The sequence below is a fragment of the Bos indicus x Bos taurus genome, chromosome 7 (genome assembly GCF_003369695.1).
Source record: "Bos indicus x Bos taurus breed Angus x Brahman F1 hybrid chromosome 7, Bos_hybrid_MaternalHap_v2.0, whole genome shotgun sequence".
NCBI classification, from domain to species: Eukaryota; Metazoa; Chordata; class Mammalia; order Artiodactyla; family Bovidae; genus Bos; species Bos indicus x Bos taurus.
The window spans coordinates 15705478-15722246 of record NC_040082.1 but is presented as its reverse complement, the minus strand read 5'-3'; the positions used below and the strand labels follow the sequence as shown (position 1 = coordinate 15722246).

Sequence of the window (16769 nt, the reverse complement as noted above, 5' to 3'; positions counted from 1 at the left end):
ATCAACCAGCCCAGCATTTCACATGGTGTACTCCGCATATAAGTAAATAAGGAGGGTGACAATATACAGCCTTGACACACTCCTTTCCCAATTTTGAACCAGTTTGTTGTTTCATGTTTGATTCTAACCATTGCTTCTTGACCTGCATACAGGTTTCTCAGGAGACAGGTGAGGTGGCCTATGTATGGGGAGATGCAAGAACCTGGGCTTAATGACATCATTCCTTTGATACGTACTTGAACTATCTAGGGCCCGTATCCTATTTTTCTAGATCCTGAATACCTTCAGGATGCACAGGGAGTGGGGGCAACTATGGTGGCTGATGGCTTGATGGTCATAACATCCTTTGTTTATTGATACGTCAGGTGACATTCTGGGTCACAAGCTCAAGTCATTACAGTGGCCTCAGTTCAGTTCAGTCGCTCAGTCACGTCCGACTCTTTGCAACCCCATGGACTGCAGCACGCCAGGCCTCCCTGTCCATCACCAACTCCCGGAGTTTACTCAAACTCTTGTCCATTGAGTCAGTGATGCCATCCAACCATCTCATCCTCTGTTGTCCCCTTCTCCTCCCACCCTCAATCTTTCCCAGCATCAGGGTCTTTTCAAATGAGTCAGCTCTTCGCATCAGGTGGCCAAAGTATTGGAGTTTCAGCTTCAGCATCAGTCCTTCCAGTGAATATTCAGGACTGATCTCCTTTAGGATGGACTGGTTGGCTACAGAGCCCTAAGTGATCTGGCCTCTCGCTGTACCTGTGCTCCCGCACTCCACTTTGCTCACTCTGCTCCAGCCCCACTGGCCTCCCTGTCCTTTCCCAGGCATGTCAGACAAGCATGAACTCAAGCCCTTTGTGCCTGTCAGCTCTCTTGGCCTAGAATGCAGTTCTTCTCTCAGATGTCAAAAGGGCTCACTTTGTTATCTCCTCCAGGTCATTGCTAAAATGTTAACCTCATCACGAGGGCTTACCTGCTTTATTGTTCTGCATATAAACCATTACCCTCCAGCTTAGTGTATGTTTTGCAGACCATTTGTTGACTCTGTCTCCCACCCCTCCTACCCCACTAGAATGGAGGCTCTGCACAGGAATGGCCTTTGGTCCTTTTTTGTTTCCTAAAGTACCCCAAGGACCTTACATGTAGTAGAAATTCAGTAAATATTTGTTCAATTGATATGCTAGGAATTTGAGTTTTTCGGATATTACATTGTATTAGAAAACCAACCCATCTGTCCATGGCCGGGCAAGGGGTGAAAAGGAGTAGACGGCTCAAAAAAGCTGAGCCTTCTAGAAAGAGTAAATTCTGGCAAAAGCCTGCAGAGGAGAGTTTGACGAAGGAACTCTACCCCTCTTTATTTTTCCTTTTTCTATGAAAAAGGCAGATACTAAGTATTTTACGCTTTGTGAGCCATATGGATCTCTTTCACAACTGCTCAATCCTGCCGTAGCAGCATGAAAGCAGACAATACGTGAACAAATGAGCCTGGCTATATTCCAGTGAAGCCTTGTTTACAAAAACACAGGATCTGACCTGTGGGCTACAGATTGCTAACTGCTAGTCTAGAACAAGGATTCACAGCTTGCTGCAATTTGCATGTTTAAAAACTATTAATGCCTGGCTCCCACCTCCAATTGTTGAGATTTTTTAAAGCTCTCCAGGTGATTCTAATGTGCAGCAAAATGCAAGAACCATGGGTCTGGAACCTTGTTATCCGAACTATGGTCTTGGACCAGAAGCATCCACATCAATTGGAAGCTTTATATGTTTTTATTTCTCTTTGTAAAAAGGAAAAAAAAAAAAAAGTAGATCTGTATTCTTTCTACTGTTTGTGGTTTTCCATTTCATAAAACCCAGGGGATCTTACTAAAAACTACTATAATTGATGAGATCTGTTAAATAGCTGAGGTGAGATTTGTTAAACAAATACAAAAATCAATACCTATCTGTAAGAATGTTATCTGTAAGAACAATCACTAGATAAAAATGGAAATTAGGAAAAATATTCCACTCACAATATGACATTCTACAAAACAGTTTAAAGTTTAACAGGAGGCATGAACCTAGATGAAAAAAGTTATAAAGTTCTATTAAGTTTACAAACAAGAAATAGATACGGAATGAGAGCATGTTCTGGGATGCTGCTGCTGCTGCTGCTAAGTCGCTTCAGGATAGTAGGATCTAATACTAAAATGCTCTTTTCCAGAATTAATGCATACATTTCACACAATACAGCTTTTAATCCCAATAAGGTTTTTCTTTCATTGGACTAAATGATCTTAAGGTTTTCAAGGAACATTGAATGTCTGAAGTATCTAATAAATTATTGAGAGAGAATATTGAGATCGGACAATCCTTGCTGCTGCTGCTGCTGCTGCTGCTGCTAAGTCGCTTCAGTCGTGTCCAACTCTGTGCTATCCCATAGATGGCAGCCCACCAGGCTCCCCTGTCCCTGGGATTCTCCAGGCAAGAACACTGGAGTGGGTTGCCATTTCCTTCTCCAAGGCATGAAAGCAAAAAGTGAAAGTGAAATCGATCAGTCGTGTCCGATTCTTAGCGACCCCATGGACTGCAGCCCACCAGGCTCCTCCGTCCATGGGATTTTCCAGGCAAGAGTACTGGAGTGGGGTGCCATTGCCTTCTCCACGGACAATCCTTACTGGCTATTAAAGCATACTGTAAATCACTGAATCAAACTAGAATTTGGTGATGAGGGGCCATGAGCAAAAAAGAGAGATAATTACAAAGTAGGTGAAAGAAGCTCAATGTGGAAAACAGATTGATCCCTTCTACACTGGTTAGATTGTCTGCGTTTGTGTGTGTGATGCTTACAATTATATGCATTAAACTCTCAGTAAAGAGACTCTCAAGATTCTTCTCCAACACCACAGTTCAAAAGCATCAATTCTTCGGTGCTCAGCTTTCTTTATGGTCCAACTCTCACATCCATACATGACTACAGGAAAAACCATAGCTTTGACTAGATGGACCTTTGTTGGCAAAGTAATGTCCCTGCTTTTTACTATGCTGTCTAGGTGTCACTACTTCTGAGAGAAGGGTAAGAAACATGGAGAGAGAAACCCCCCATCCCGCCCCGCATGGCCATGGTGTGCTGAAAGGTAGGGGTGAAGCAGGAACACTGAGAAAAAACTTTGAGCGTTCCAGACCTCTCACTAAAGCAGAACAGCCCCAGGATGGAGGGGTCTGAGGTCTGTAGTAGAATAACGATAACTTCAGCAACATCAAAACCCAAACTTAGCTCAGCTACTGCCTACATTTAGTCAAGCCCCACCCTAAGCCTGACGGCTGAAGAGGCATGCCCATTGGAGTAAATACTCTTTACCTCCGTAACTTATGTCTGGCATGTGTTCAAACTGACATGGCAAAGAAGCAACAAAAAACCCATTCTGAAGACATAGTCAGAACCAGACTGAGAGATGGCCCAGAAATTGGATCTATGAGAAAAGTCACTTGAAAATACTATGATTAATCTATTGAAGGATCTGGAGCAAAATGTGGGTAACATGCATGAACAGATAGGGAATTTCAGCAGTGAAGTGGAAACTATTTTTTTTTTTTTAAAAGGAATAAAATTGATTTACCAGGAATGAAAAATATGCTATCATGGATGAAGAAGTCCTTCAAATAACTTAGCAACCACCCAAACACAAAACAAAAAATTAGTAAACTTGAAAAAAAGAATTAGTAAACTTAAATACAGGCCAAAAGAAATTGTTCAGAATAAATTTCTGAATTTCATAGGGTAACAAACTCCTCTGAGGAGACATGGGATAGGAAAAAAAGAAAAGAATGGGAAAAAAAAGAAAGAAAAAATGAGGGAAAATAGAGCAGAGCATCCAAGAACTGTGGGACAATATGAAAAGATATGAGTGCAACTGAAATAACAGAAGGTGAGTAGAGGGAAAATGTCACAAGAAATAGAAAAGATAATTTCTGAGGATTTTCTGAAACTAATGAAAGATAACAAATCAACCTAAATGTTTACAGAAGCCCAAAAAGAATATAGACAAAAATACACATAAGCACATCCTACTCAAACTGCTGAAAAACAGACAAGGAGAAAAATCTTGGAGGCAACCAGAGGGGGAGAAAAAAACATTCTGTACGAGGGAACAAAGATAAGAAAGCAGATTTCTCACCAAAACCTGAAAACTAGTAGACAATGGTGCAGCTTCTTCAAAGACAAACTGTCATCCTAGAATTTTGTATACGTAGTAAAAATTTTTCAAAAATGAAGAAAAAGCTGAGAGAATTTGTTGCCAGCAGATCTGAACTATTTAGAAACATTAAAGGACCTTGTTTAAGCAGAAGGAATATGGCATCATTTGGAAATCTGTATCTACACAAGCAAGAAATAGAAACACTCATATATTACTGGTGGGAATATAAAGTGGTATGCTCTGGAAAATGGTTTGGAATTTCCTCAAAAAGTTAAACACAGAATTACCATATTACCCAGCAATTCCACCCCTGGGTGTTTATCCTGGAAAATGGAAGCGAGATGTTCACAGAAAAAGCTGTACACAAATATTCACACTAGCATTGTGCACAATATTCAACAAGTGGAAACAATCCAACAGCTGCTAAGAGATAAATGGTTTTGTGTAGTTCAAAATGTATCATCTGTACAATGGGATAGTACTTAGTCATCAAGAGGAATGAAGTACTGTTACATGCTACAATATGGATGAACCTTAAAAACATGTTGGTAAGTGAAAAAAGCCAGACACAAAGACCACATACTATTATTACTGAATTTATATGAAATGTCCAGAATAAACAACTCCATAGAGACAGAAAGTAGATTAGTGATTGCCAGGAGATCTGGGATGAAGGCAATGTGTGAAGGGTTTCTTTTGGGAATGGTGAAAATGTTCTAGAATTAGATAGTACTTCGGACTGCAAGGAGCTCCAACCAGTCCATTCTAAAGGAGATCAGTCCTGGGTGTTCTTTGGAAGGAATGATGTTAAAGCTGAAACTCCAGTACTTTGGCCACCTCATGAGAAGAGTTGACTCATTGGAAAAGACTCTGATGCTGGGGAGGGATTGGGGGCAGTAGGAGAAGGGGATGACAGAGGATGAGATGGCTGGATGGCATCACTGACTCGATGGACGTGAGTCTGAGTGAACTCCGGGAGCTGGTGATGGACAGGGAGGCCTGGCATGCTGCGATTCATGGGGTTGCAAAGAGTTGGACACGACTGAGCGACTGAACTGAACTGATAGTTGCACAAACTTCTGACTATGTAATACTAAAAAGCACCAAACTGTACACTTTTAAAAGCTGAATTTTACGGTTTGTGAATTGTATCTGAAGTTTAAAATGATGAACTAACTGTGAAACATTTTTTCATCCAGGAGAATGACAAAAATTTAAAACAATAACTAGGCTTATTTTTGCAAAGACTATGGGGAAGAAGTTTAGGCATTAAAAGACTATCCATTGCTTGTGCCCTCTGTCAAGGGCATTTCAGCACCATGTATTAAAATGCTTCAAAAGTGCACATGCTTTGCCTTAGCAATTCCAATCCTAGGATTTTACCTTAAGGCAATAATTGAATATGTGTGCAAGGATGTACGTGAAGAGATGTTCTTCACAGAATTATTTATAAAGTGAAAACTGGAAAACCTTTGTCCCAAAATAAGGGTTTATTTAAATAATTGTAATTCACTTCATGTTAAACAGATAGTTATATCACATTTTTTACTGACGGCCATGGGAAACTGTCCAAATACAATGTTAACTGGAAAAAGAAGCATGATATAAAATACTGTATATAGTATGACATATTTCTGTAAATAAACAGACCTGGTCACTATAGTCTGAAGGATTTATATCTAAGTATTATATGTGGATGATATTTAGTGATTGTTATTGTCTAATTTTTATGCAATATGTGCTATTTATATAATAAAAATATTTTATTTTAAAAAGATGTCAAGTTTAACATCACCACTATTAAGACAAACTAAAACCGCGTGCCCCACAAACAATGCACTGATGACACAGTACTACACATGTCTTATTTCAGCCCCAGAAGTCTAATCAAGATTTAATTTTATGGAAACAAATACAACTTTACAGACATTCTGCAAAACATCTGTCATGGGCCCTTCAGACCCCTGTGTGTCATAAAATGAAAAAGAAAGTCTGGGAAAAACTGTTCTGGATAAACGACCACTAGAGCAATATTACAATCAAATATAATTCATGATTTTTGGCTGTGTCAAGCACAGAGAATGAAAATAAACTCATTGCAAACCACATCTTTGTGAAATTCATCAGCAACAAAGAGAAGAATCAAGAAGCTTCTAGAATGGAAAAACATCCAAACCAAGAGTCAGAATGACTTTAGGCTTTTACACACAAACACTTAGAAGAGAGAAGGCAATTGAGAAATGCCATCAAAATTTAGAAAGAAAATATTTCCAGTATAAAATTGCAAACACATCCAAGTCATCAGCGAAGCATGAAGGTTAAAGGCAGAAATTTTCAGACATGCGAGGTCCCAAAAAGTTACCCTTTTTCAGGAAGCCACTGAGGGATGCTTTCTACCCAAGAAAAGAAATAAACCAATAAAGAAGAAAACACATGAAGTTAGAAAGCAGGAGAAGTAACCAAACCTAAGTGAGTCTCTAGGGTGATGGTGAAGGAGGTGCCCAGACGCATCTGGACCAGAAGGCAACCTGTCCAGATTGAATCCACGTGACTCAAGTAACAGGTACATTGAGGGCTCTCTCTGCTCTCTCCTCAGCCTCTGTCCAGTCTTTTAACTTTATGACATATTGGATGCTGTGTTCTACCAAAGGGGAAGAAATCAAGGAAAAAGAAAGGAGATCCAAGAAACAGGAACTCCAACTGAAGAGAAAGGCAGAGAGTTTCTCTGATGACAATGAAGGGACATTTCTGGGATGATCATTAGGCGGCAGGCCTAGAGAGAAACCAGCCCATGCTGGGAGGAATGGAGGTCTTTGGTAAGAAGGTTTCCAAGAAAAAACGGGGAGGTGCTATATCATGTTAGGAAACTCACCTTGTGGAAATTATACACAAGGGACTAGCTTGTGAGGGAATCCTTAAGGTACAGGAAGACCTACCTATTGTAATAAAGAAATTTAAGAAAAAGTAATTATTAATGTAAAGGGAAAATGATGATACTCATAGTACATTACAACATTCATTATTTTCATTTCAAAATAATGTGAAAACTGAATATAGATCTAACCTAAAATTACAATACTACTGTATTAACAGTATGGGAAAAGAGAAACCATGGGGAAAGGGTGTGAGAGCTAAATCTGTGTCCTTACCTAATGAGAAACCAACAGATAATGTCTAAAATCAATGAAGCAATAAATAGTACTGTACATTTACTATTTAGAATCATGAAATTAAGTAAATGCCAGAACAGAAATAGAACTAAATTGGCTCCTCTCTAGAAGAAGGGAAGGAGACGTGAGGATGTGTGGATGGGAAACTTCACATTGTTACCAGCCATCTAGTTCTAGCTGATTTTCCAATTATGTGCAGGTATTACTTTGAGAAGAATCTATGTTTTTAATTTTTCTTTAAAAGCTTTTGGCCATGCCACATGGCTTGCAGGACCTTAGTTCCCTGACCAGGGATTGAACCCAGGTCCTCAGCAGTGAAAGCGTAAAGTCCTAACCACTGGACCACCAGGGAATTCCCTGAAGAATTTCCTGAAGAATTGGGTTTTTTTATATCAATATTTTATCAGGTCTTAGCAAAGTTCTGTAAAATGTAATTTTTCTGGTAGAGTCTTCTTTTGCTGTATGAAAGCATTTCAACAAATTTGAGACAAACTATAGAATTATCTTGAGAAATATTAAGGTGATATTGGCTAGAAGAATCACTGAGTTATGAGTATTGCTCAGAGACAGCTCCCTGGAAGAAGTGGTTCATAAGCTAATATGATGTATGTGATACAGACAGAGGTCATGGGCAAACTCCTCTGAGGGGAGAATGTGAAATTAAACCAGTAGTTTCATTTCCCAAGCCTATCACCCTACCTCCTAAATGTTCCAACAATAATGGCTATTCCTATACCTCCCCAGAGCTTCCCTGAGCTCTTCTGGATCATACTGGCATAGGAATAACAGGCAATTTTCCCCTTAGGTTGACGGATTTATAATCAAGGTAGAAACATTGCTCAAATTTTTCTGAAATGCATCACATGTCCATTAATTCATCAACTCAAAAAAAAATTACTGATACCTACCATATGTCAGGTCCAGTGATAGGCACTGGGGATATAATAAAAATGGCAAAGTTCTCTGGTCAAAGGACAACGGCTTGGGAAATGAGATTCCCATTGCAACTGGCAGAGACATCCGCAGCACCCACCAAATCCACCTATCCTGCACATCTCAGCCTGGAAACATGAACCCCAACAGACACCCAGACCAGGAAGCACAGGAAGTCTACTGTCACCCTAATTAATGTGGAGGGTGCATAAAAGACAAATTGATGCTTCCAACAGGAAAACTAAAATTTGTGAGGAGGTAGGGCTGAAATAAAAAGAGATAGCATTTAATCTAAACCATTTCCTGTGAGTTGGATGTCTTTTTAAAAAATTGGCCGCCTTATCATTTTCTTAGTCACCTTTTCTCTAGTCTTATTGGAGGCGTACTCATTCCTAGCAACCTCCCATCTGCTGAAAAACAGAATCAAGAGAATGAAGAGCCATGATGAGATATCCAGCACTGAGTGAAAATATTAGGAGAAAAGCAATAAATGTACTACTCCATTTGCATAAAACCTATTAATGCCCTCTTCAGACTAATGACATGAATTTTACATCAAGGAGAACAGCTGTAATCTGCTGTTTCTAGTAATGGGGAGTATTTGAAACAATCTGCAAACCACTGCTACTCCTAATTGCCAGCCAATACCCTTGACTTGAGCTCTCTCCAAATAAAACACTCTGGCTGTTGGCCAGAGGAAGATTTATTTGTTGGACTCCTGAGCTCAAAACGCTGTTCGGTTTCTTGTGTTCCTGTTTTTCCCACGCTAGTGCAGATCCATTGCATTTCAAATCTTTCTCTTTTTATTTTAATCAAAACCAGTGCCTTTTCTACTTTTTTTCCTGCTGCCAATCTAATACCATTTTGTGGGGTATAGCCTCAATTAGGACCTTCCTCCCCAGGGTGCTGGTCCAGGTTAACGATGGCCGGGCAAAGCGACCTTCTGTCTGGCTGTTCGTTGTTCGGTCTCTAAGTCGTGTCTGGCTGAGTTCTATGTAAACAGCCAACAGGAGAGGTTCCTAGAGCCCAGGGTTTTGCGACTCCCGCGAGGGCAGCGCGGGGCTGCGGCAGAGACTGGAAGGAGATCTACCCGGATTGGGAGGGGAGACGCGCAGAGGAAGGTGGAGAAGAGGGATCATGTGTGTTCCTCCAGTGTACAACCCCCATTTGAGTGACAAATGACGAGGACAACCTATAAAAACAACTAAGCGCAAAGCTGCCCGCATCCATCTCCCTCTTCGCGCGTGTGCGTTTTCAACTAACTTTGGGAACTCCGCGCAGCCTCTACTCCACCTCGGTTTCCCGCGCCCTGCCTGCCCTTTTTGGTACCTCCTCTTCCTCCAGGCAAAGGATGGAGGCTCCCTTCAGCCCCTCAACTCCGTCGCCGGCGCCCAACCTCTCCGTACCCATCTCGCTGGGCTGGGGTCTCAACCTGACTTCCGGACAGGGAGCCCCCGGACAAGAAGCCCCCATCCCAGGACCCCCGCCTCCATCACCTCCGCCGCCGTCCGGGCTGCCCAGCCGCCGCGTCCGCCTGGTCTTCCTGGGGGTTATCCTGGTGGTGACTGTGGCCGGCAACGCCACGGTGCTGTGTCGCCTGTGCGGCGGCGGCGGGCCCTGGGCGGGTCCCAAGCGTCGCAAGATGGACTTCCTGCTGGTGCAGCTGGCCCTGGCCGACCTGTACGCGGGCGGGGGCACCGCGCTGTCGCAGCTGGCTTGGGAACTCCTGGGCGAGCCGCGCCGGGCCGCGGGAGACCTGGCGTGCCGCTGCGTGCACCTCCTGCGGGCGTCCGGCCGCGCCGCCTCGGCCCACCTCGTGGCGCTCATAGCCCTCGAGCGCCAGCGCGCAGTGCGCCGTCCGCAGGGCCCGCCGCTGCCCGCGCGCGCCCTTGCCGCCCTGGGCTGGCTGCTGGCGCTGCTGCTGGCGCTGCCCGCCGCCTTCGTGGTGCGCGGGGGCGCCCCCTCGCCGCCGCCGCCCGCCCGCGCCTGGCCCGGGGAGCGCCGCTGCCACGACATCTTCACGCTACTGCCGCGCTGGCACCTGATGATCTACGCGCTCTACGAGGCCTTGGCGGGCTTCGCGGCGCCAGCCGCGGTCATGAGCGTCGCGGGCGGCCGCCTGCTCCGCACCTGGTGGCCGCGCCAGCCCCGAGCCCCATCCGCGGCGGCGGCGGCGGCACCCAGGTCGGCCAGTCCGGTCCAGGCCTCCGCGCCCAACGTGCTGCCGCGCGCCAAGGTGCAGAGCCTCAAGATGAGCCTGGTGCTGGCGCTGCTGTTCGTGGGGTGCCAGCTGCCCTACTTCGCGGCCCGGCTGGCGGCCACGTGGTCGTCTGGACCGGTGGGGGACTGGGAGACCGACGACCTGGCGGTGGCGCTGCGCCTCATGGGGGTGGCCAACAGCGCCCTCGATCCCTTCGTCTACCTGTTCTTCCAGGCGGGCGGCTGTCGGCTCCGGCGGCGCCTGCGGAGGCGCCTGGGCGCGCTGTGCTGCCCGCCGGAGGGAGTCGCGGAGGACGAGGAGGGGACCCGGGGCCACCAGGCGCTCCACCGCCACCGCTGGCCCCACCCGCATTACCACCACGCCCGGCGGGAGCAGCCCGAACAGGGTTACCTGCGCCCACCGCCGCCGCGCCCCCGGCCGCCGCCCTGCTCCTGCGAAAGCGTCTTCTAGGCTGTTCGATGGCCTGGGACGGGTCATCTGTTGCTGCGCCGCCGCCTCCGCGCAACAGGAGGCCGGCCCGGGTCTTTCTAGCTCACAGCCAGCAGGAGGGTCTCTGAGAGCCTCACCCTGAAGCTGCCCCTGCCCTCCACTCCCCTATTGTAATTTCTTTATGTATTGTTTACATTTTACACTTTTCCAGGTTTTCTCCTTTCCTTGTCACATGTCCCCCATTTGGAGACGAGAGAGTGACCCGTTGGGAATTTGAAAAATTGAAGTTAAGAGTTATTTTTGCAGTTCTTTTTTGCTCCCATAGTCTTCTGGCTAAGATCACTGGTTTTAGCTCAAGTGCCGAGCTCTCATTCTTTTATGTGCCACCCCCTGTTTTCACTTATTTGGGATAGTGTTTAACTGTACCTTCGGGACCAGAGAAGGCGCCTCTAGTTCCGGGAGGAATAGCCTCACATTGTTCTCCCTGGGGAGCCTGGAAACTGTACCGGTGATTCTATCAGAAATGTAATCTTGCTGTCACTTCAGAGCCACAGAGTATTTGTGAAATAAAAACATTTCCCACCAAGCAATTAGGACTTAAAAAAAAAAAAAAAAAAAAAAAAAACCATGGTACTGTGTTTTCTCAGGAGAAAAAAAAAAAATCAGCGTGGTCTTTGTTTTTAGTCTAGCTTCCACTTAGGAGAAGCTGGGATTGTAGGAGGGAGACATAAAAGCTTCCCTTGGAATCTTTCAAAGACGCCCAGTTTCTATAGGAAATGGTTCCTGTGTCCAGACCAGCCTCTACAGCTGCGATGCTGTGAACAGGTGGAGACTCTCAGCACAAAAACCCTAGCAGACTAGAGAAGGGAAGTACCTGGGTGCTGCATAGGGGAGAGGCTCAGTCCCAGGTGGAGCTTTAGGGAGACTGGCAGCTAGAAAGAAAGCTGCAACCTCCCAATGCTGCACGGATATATAAAACTCTCTCTCTCTCTCTCTTTTTTTTTTTTTTAACAAAGGCAGTGTCTACTAATGTGGACTGCTGAGGACAAAGTCAAGGAGCAGATTTAGTCAGTGACCTCCTTCTCCTCCTAACTGTCCTTGGTTCTAGAGAGAAGTAGCAGCGCTGATGAACAAATATCCATGTGTTTACCAGTGTCTTTCATCTGAGAATCTGCAAGCTTTCCATTACAGTGTTTCGGGTTCCTGCACAAAGGCAGGACTAAGATTCAGAAAGAGGAAATGACTGGTAAAGTTCACTGGCGGAGCTAATGCTCTTTGAGGTCCTTCTTTGTTTTGATCATTGATGAATCTCACACTCTTAGACAATGTTTGATATATAGTACGCACCCAAAACACATTTGTTGATTAATCATCATATGAGTCAGGCATAGATAGACTGGAATAAAAGATTTACAAAAAGATATGTTCATTAAACTTGGCTTACCTCCCTCCAAAATCATGTCCAAAAATGTTATAGAGTTACAGATTTTCCTTCCCCTCTTTAATCCTTCTTATCCTGCTGAGGCATGCAATATACCAAGAATAAGACACCTAAAGAGAAAAGAACACAATTGTCTTCATGAACCTAAATCTAGGTTATAGCATTACTTTTATTCATTAATAAACACTTACTACTTATTTGTGCCAAGCAACCTGCTAGGCATTGGAGACGCTAAGGTGAATAAGACACATCTTTCCCTTAAAGACTTTGTAATCATATGTAGAAGACAATCTGACAAGTTCAGCACAAATACAGTCAGATGGAATTTAACAGGGGTTCCAGGCAGGGTGCCAGGGCACTGAGGAACATCTAACAACTTTGAGAGCCTGGAGAATAGGGGGGTGGCCCATCAGATGTGCATGCTAAGTTGCTTCAGTCCTGTCTGACTCTTTGTGACCCTATGGACTGCAGCCCAGCAGGATCCTCTGAACATGGGATCCTCCAGGCAAGAATACCGGAGTGGGTCACCATGCCCTCCTCCAGGGGATCTTCCCAACCCAGGGATCATTTCCTGCAGCCCCTGCATTGCAGGCAGATTCTTTATCATAGAGCCACTGGGGAATACTGAAAAGTATTCTATGCAGTTAAAAAGAGCTAGCCACACAGTAACATACAGCTAAAATAAGTAAACAAGACCTGTTACATAATTTGAAGCAGAAAGTATGTAGCAAACAGCCAGGAGTATAACTAAAACCACTGCTGCTGCTAAGTCGCTTCAGTCGTGCCCAACTCTGTGCGACCCCATAGACGGCAGCCCACTAGGCTCCTCCATCCATGGGATTTTCCAGGCAAGAGTACTGGAGTGGGGTGCCAGTGCCTTCTCCAAACAACTGGCTATAAATCATTTACTAAAAATACAACAGTCTAGCTCATTTGTGAAAGAGAAAATAGATTTAAAACATGTTTTTATCTAAGCCACTTCCTAGGAAACACTAAAGGAAGTAGAAAATTTGAGGAGTTTCTCTCTCATTCCTAAAATGTTCTGACTCAATTAAAGGGAAGATATTAATAAAATACAAATACAAATGAATAGTTTAATTAAGTGAAACATGTTTTGCAAAGTTGAGAGGCAATGTAACATGATGAAAAGGGCAGAGTCTTTGGAGTCTAAAGATGTGGACTTGTTTCATCTCTACAACATAGCAGCTTGTGACTTTGGTCTGTTTGCTGAATATTTTTGAGTCTTAGTTTTCTCATCAATACAATGATATTTTCATTACCCTACTTCTTAGGACTCATGTATGTAAAATACTTGATTGATGGGTAGGGGGATTGTCCTGCCAGCTTGTCTCTTTAGATTCACCCTAGTATTCAATATACCATAGCTATTGTTATTCTCCAGCTCTGGGCTGTGAGGAATAAAAGCCAGTTGAGTAATATTACCTGGAAGGAAGCAAGAGATCTTGGAGAATCTATGTAAGATGAATGCACTCAATGGTGCTACACGGTAATAGAGAAATCAGGCCTTTCAGCTGGTAGTATGCCCACAGTAATTGTCAGTTGCCTTCCTTGAATCCATTTTTTTCTTTTCTAGCTGTGCTCAGGTTCTTATTATCTATGCCTCTTATGAACAGTCATGTTTTTAGGGAAGCTGATTCCTCTCCCACTCCAAGACTGGGCCTTAATGAATCTAAGCACATCAAAATAAGTCCACCCCCACTTACCACCATGTCCTGCTCAGAAATGGTCATGTGATCCAGTTAAGATCAACGAGACTTGGGGGAAGGGTTGTTGAGGGACATCTAGGAAGGGGGTCCTTAACTCTTCTGAGAGAGCCATGGGAGCCAGCAAGCTCTCTCCATCTCTCTCCCACTGACATTAAATGAGGGAGCATGATGTGTGGCTGGTGGCTGGCAGTCCACCTCTCACCATGAGGGGCACCAGCTGTAAGATGAAGCCAATACAGGATACAGCAGGGTGACGAGATGAAAAGAACTTAAGATTCTTAATGACTTCACTGAGTTGTCATGTTAAACACCACTGAGGCACACCTTCTGCAGGTCCTGTTAAATAAACCTGTACATTTTCTTATTGCTCAAGGCAGTTAAACTAAATTTTCTGTTATTTGTAGCAGCAGGCAGCCTCTAAGTGAAGAAGTCTGGCAAGAAGAAGTATCTCATTTGATTCTCTTACTGTGTGTTATCAAAGAAATAGGAACATTCCAAGTGTAATTTTATATAGTTCATTAGCCAATAGGTATTGAGGGACTCATATTGGGCATAGTGGGACAGATGGAAGAAAATCAAAGATGTAACTCTTGTATTTTAAGAATTCATATTCTATGAAGAAATATAATTTTTATGTTAAGAACTTTATTGAGACATCTCAACCTGTAACTATTAATGTTAGAAAATTTGCAAATTCTTGCCATTGGTAATTTTACTGATTTATTTGTTCATTCATTCATCTTGGTATTTACTAATTAAAGATCTATCTTGTGCAAGATACTGTATCACTTATCACAGACATATATGTCATTTAAAGTTTAGGTTTTGGGTGGGAACTTAGGCCAACTATTACTATATTTTCTTTGACCAGATCTGGAAGTGACGACCCTAAATGTGCTGAGGTAGGGCTTCCCAGGTGGCTCAAGTGGTAAAGAATCCACCTGCCAATGCAGGAGATATGACTTTGATTCCCGGGTCCAGAAGATCCCCTGAAGTAAGAACCTGCTCCAGTATTCTTGCCTGAAAAATTACATGGACAGAGGGGTGTCAAAGAGTCAGACATGACTGAGTGACTGAGCGTGCACACATACGCACACACAGAGACACATATTACTGTACATTGGCCCCTAGAGAGTCACTGTTCTTGATATCCATCCCTTGTGTAATCTTTTCCCACAGAGTCTGGGTTTGGCCATGTGTCCTTGTTTGGCAATGGACATCAGCAGATGTTTCACAGACAAGCTCTTGATAAGCATTTATGCACAGGGCTTGCCTTCTCAGAAAAGCTGCATTGAGACAACCATGCCATGAAACAGCCAAGAATGAAAGATTACAGGGAGAGTAAAAGCCAGCTACTCAGCCATTCTAACGGGGCCCAGTTCCAGCTAACTGCACTCACATTAGTAAGCCCAGGGGAGAGCAAAGGGAGAGCTGCCATGCTAACCCACAGACTTGTGAGAAATAACAAATCATAGTGTTAGGGTGGTGTGCTTCACAGCAATTGATAACTAAAACCTGGGTGGAGTAGTAAAGTAGTGTTGAATGCATTAAAAATGAAAGTCAAAAGGCCCAGATATCATAAGACCTGGATTCTAGTCTCCTACCACGTGTCAAATTGGGATATTCAACTGCTTACCATATAATCTGATGAGGCTTCACACAAGCTTGAAGTGAGAGAACTCCAAGCTCAGGGAACAGAATTAGAGCCCCAGCTCTAATCCTTTTTCCAAAAGGTGAAATCTTCTATGGCCAAACCCTGGCAGTTCTGGGTATGGTTTTACTATCAAGGGACTATTGCCTGCCTTCAAAATGGTCATAGATAAACAATGGGGACTGCAACAATAATAACAGCTAAAATTTATTAAATAATTTCCATGAAGCTTGGCACTTTACAGGCATCAATTCATTTAACCCTCATAACAACTAAAAGAAAAGTATCATAACCACCTTCAATTTACAGATAAGGAAATGGGGGCTAAAAAGGATAACATGCCCAAGATCAAAAAGCTAGTAAGTGGCAGAGCTGTGGGGGTTTGTTTGTTTGGTTGGTTTTTTTTTCCTCATCATCTGCAAGCGGGGGACAGGGGTGATGGATGTGGGGTAAAAAAAATGGCTACCAGAAGAGTGAAATGTGTTTTAGAAAAACCAGTATATGATTATTTCAGAGAGTTTCATCATTTCAGCCTCTGAACTATCCAAGTGAAGAACTCACTTGCTAGGCATGGAGGAGACTGTCAGCTTTTCACTAAAATCTATTCTCCCCTTCTTAAGTGGCTATCCTGCCAGAGACTCCATTTCCCAGTCTCCCTTGCAGCTAGGTACATCTATGTAACATGTTGTTGGGAATGAAACGTGAGCAAAAGTGGCATGTGTGGCTTCCAGACTTGGGCCTTGAGACATAGGGCTTGTGCTCCTGCATGCTCTCTTCCCTCTTCCTATTGGTTGGAAGACGAGGTGACAGTCACATGAAGCGACAATGATCAGGTTCATCCATTTGGATGAGAACAACATCCTAGAGATTCCTTCAGGATCTTGTGGGGCGCAGACAACCTAAACTGGCCAGGGAGTTATGTGAGAGAAATATGTTTCTGTCTTCTTTAAGCCACTGAAATGTTTATTACAGCAACTAATATTTTGAGCTAAATTAGACAGAAATTAATATATTGATCTTGT

At 43.7% G+C, this 16769-nt stretch overlaps 2 protein-coding genes across 2 annotated transcripts in view; one reads left to right on the top strand and one right to left on the bottom strand.

Moving 5' to 3' along the window:
• Positions 1-9857, bottom strand: part of TTC37 (tetratricopeptide repeat domain 37) — a 176324-nt gene extending 166467 nt beyond the window's left edge. The window contains exon 1 of the mRNA XM_027545580.1: positions 9775-9857. The gene's annotated coding sequence lies outside the window, so the exon portion shown is untranslated. The remainder of the gene's footprint in view (positions 1-9774) is intronic.
• On the top strand, positions 7733-11043 carry GPR150 (G protein-coupled receptor 150). Its single transcript, XM_027545586.1, has one exon. It carries the CDS (start codon positions 9630-9632, stop codon positions 10947-10949), a length of 1320 nt encoding a protein of 439 aa, XP_027401387.1. The 5' UTR covers positions 7733-9629; the 3' UTR covers positions 10950-11043.
• Positions 11044-16769: the final 5726 nt, after the last annotated feature.

Bases quoted from the DNA above. Each gene is read 5' to 3' on its own strand.
- GPR150 (XM_027545586.1), top strand. From the start codon at position 9,630: ATGGAGGCTCCCTTCAGCCCCTCAACTCCGTCGCCGGCGCCCAACCTC.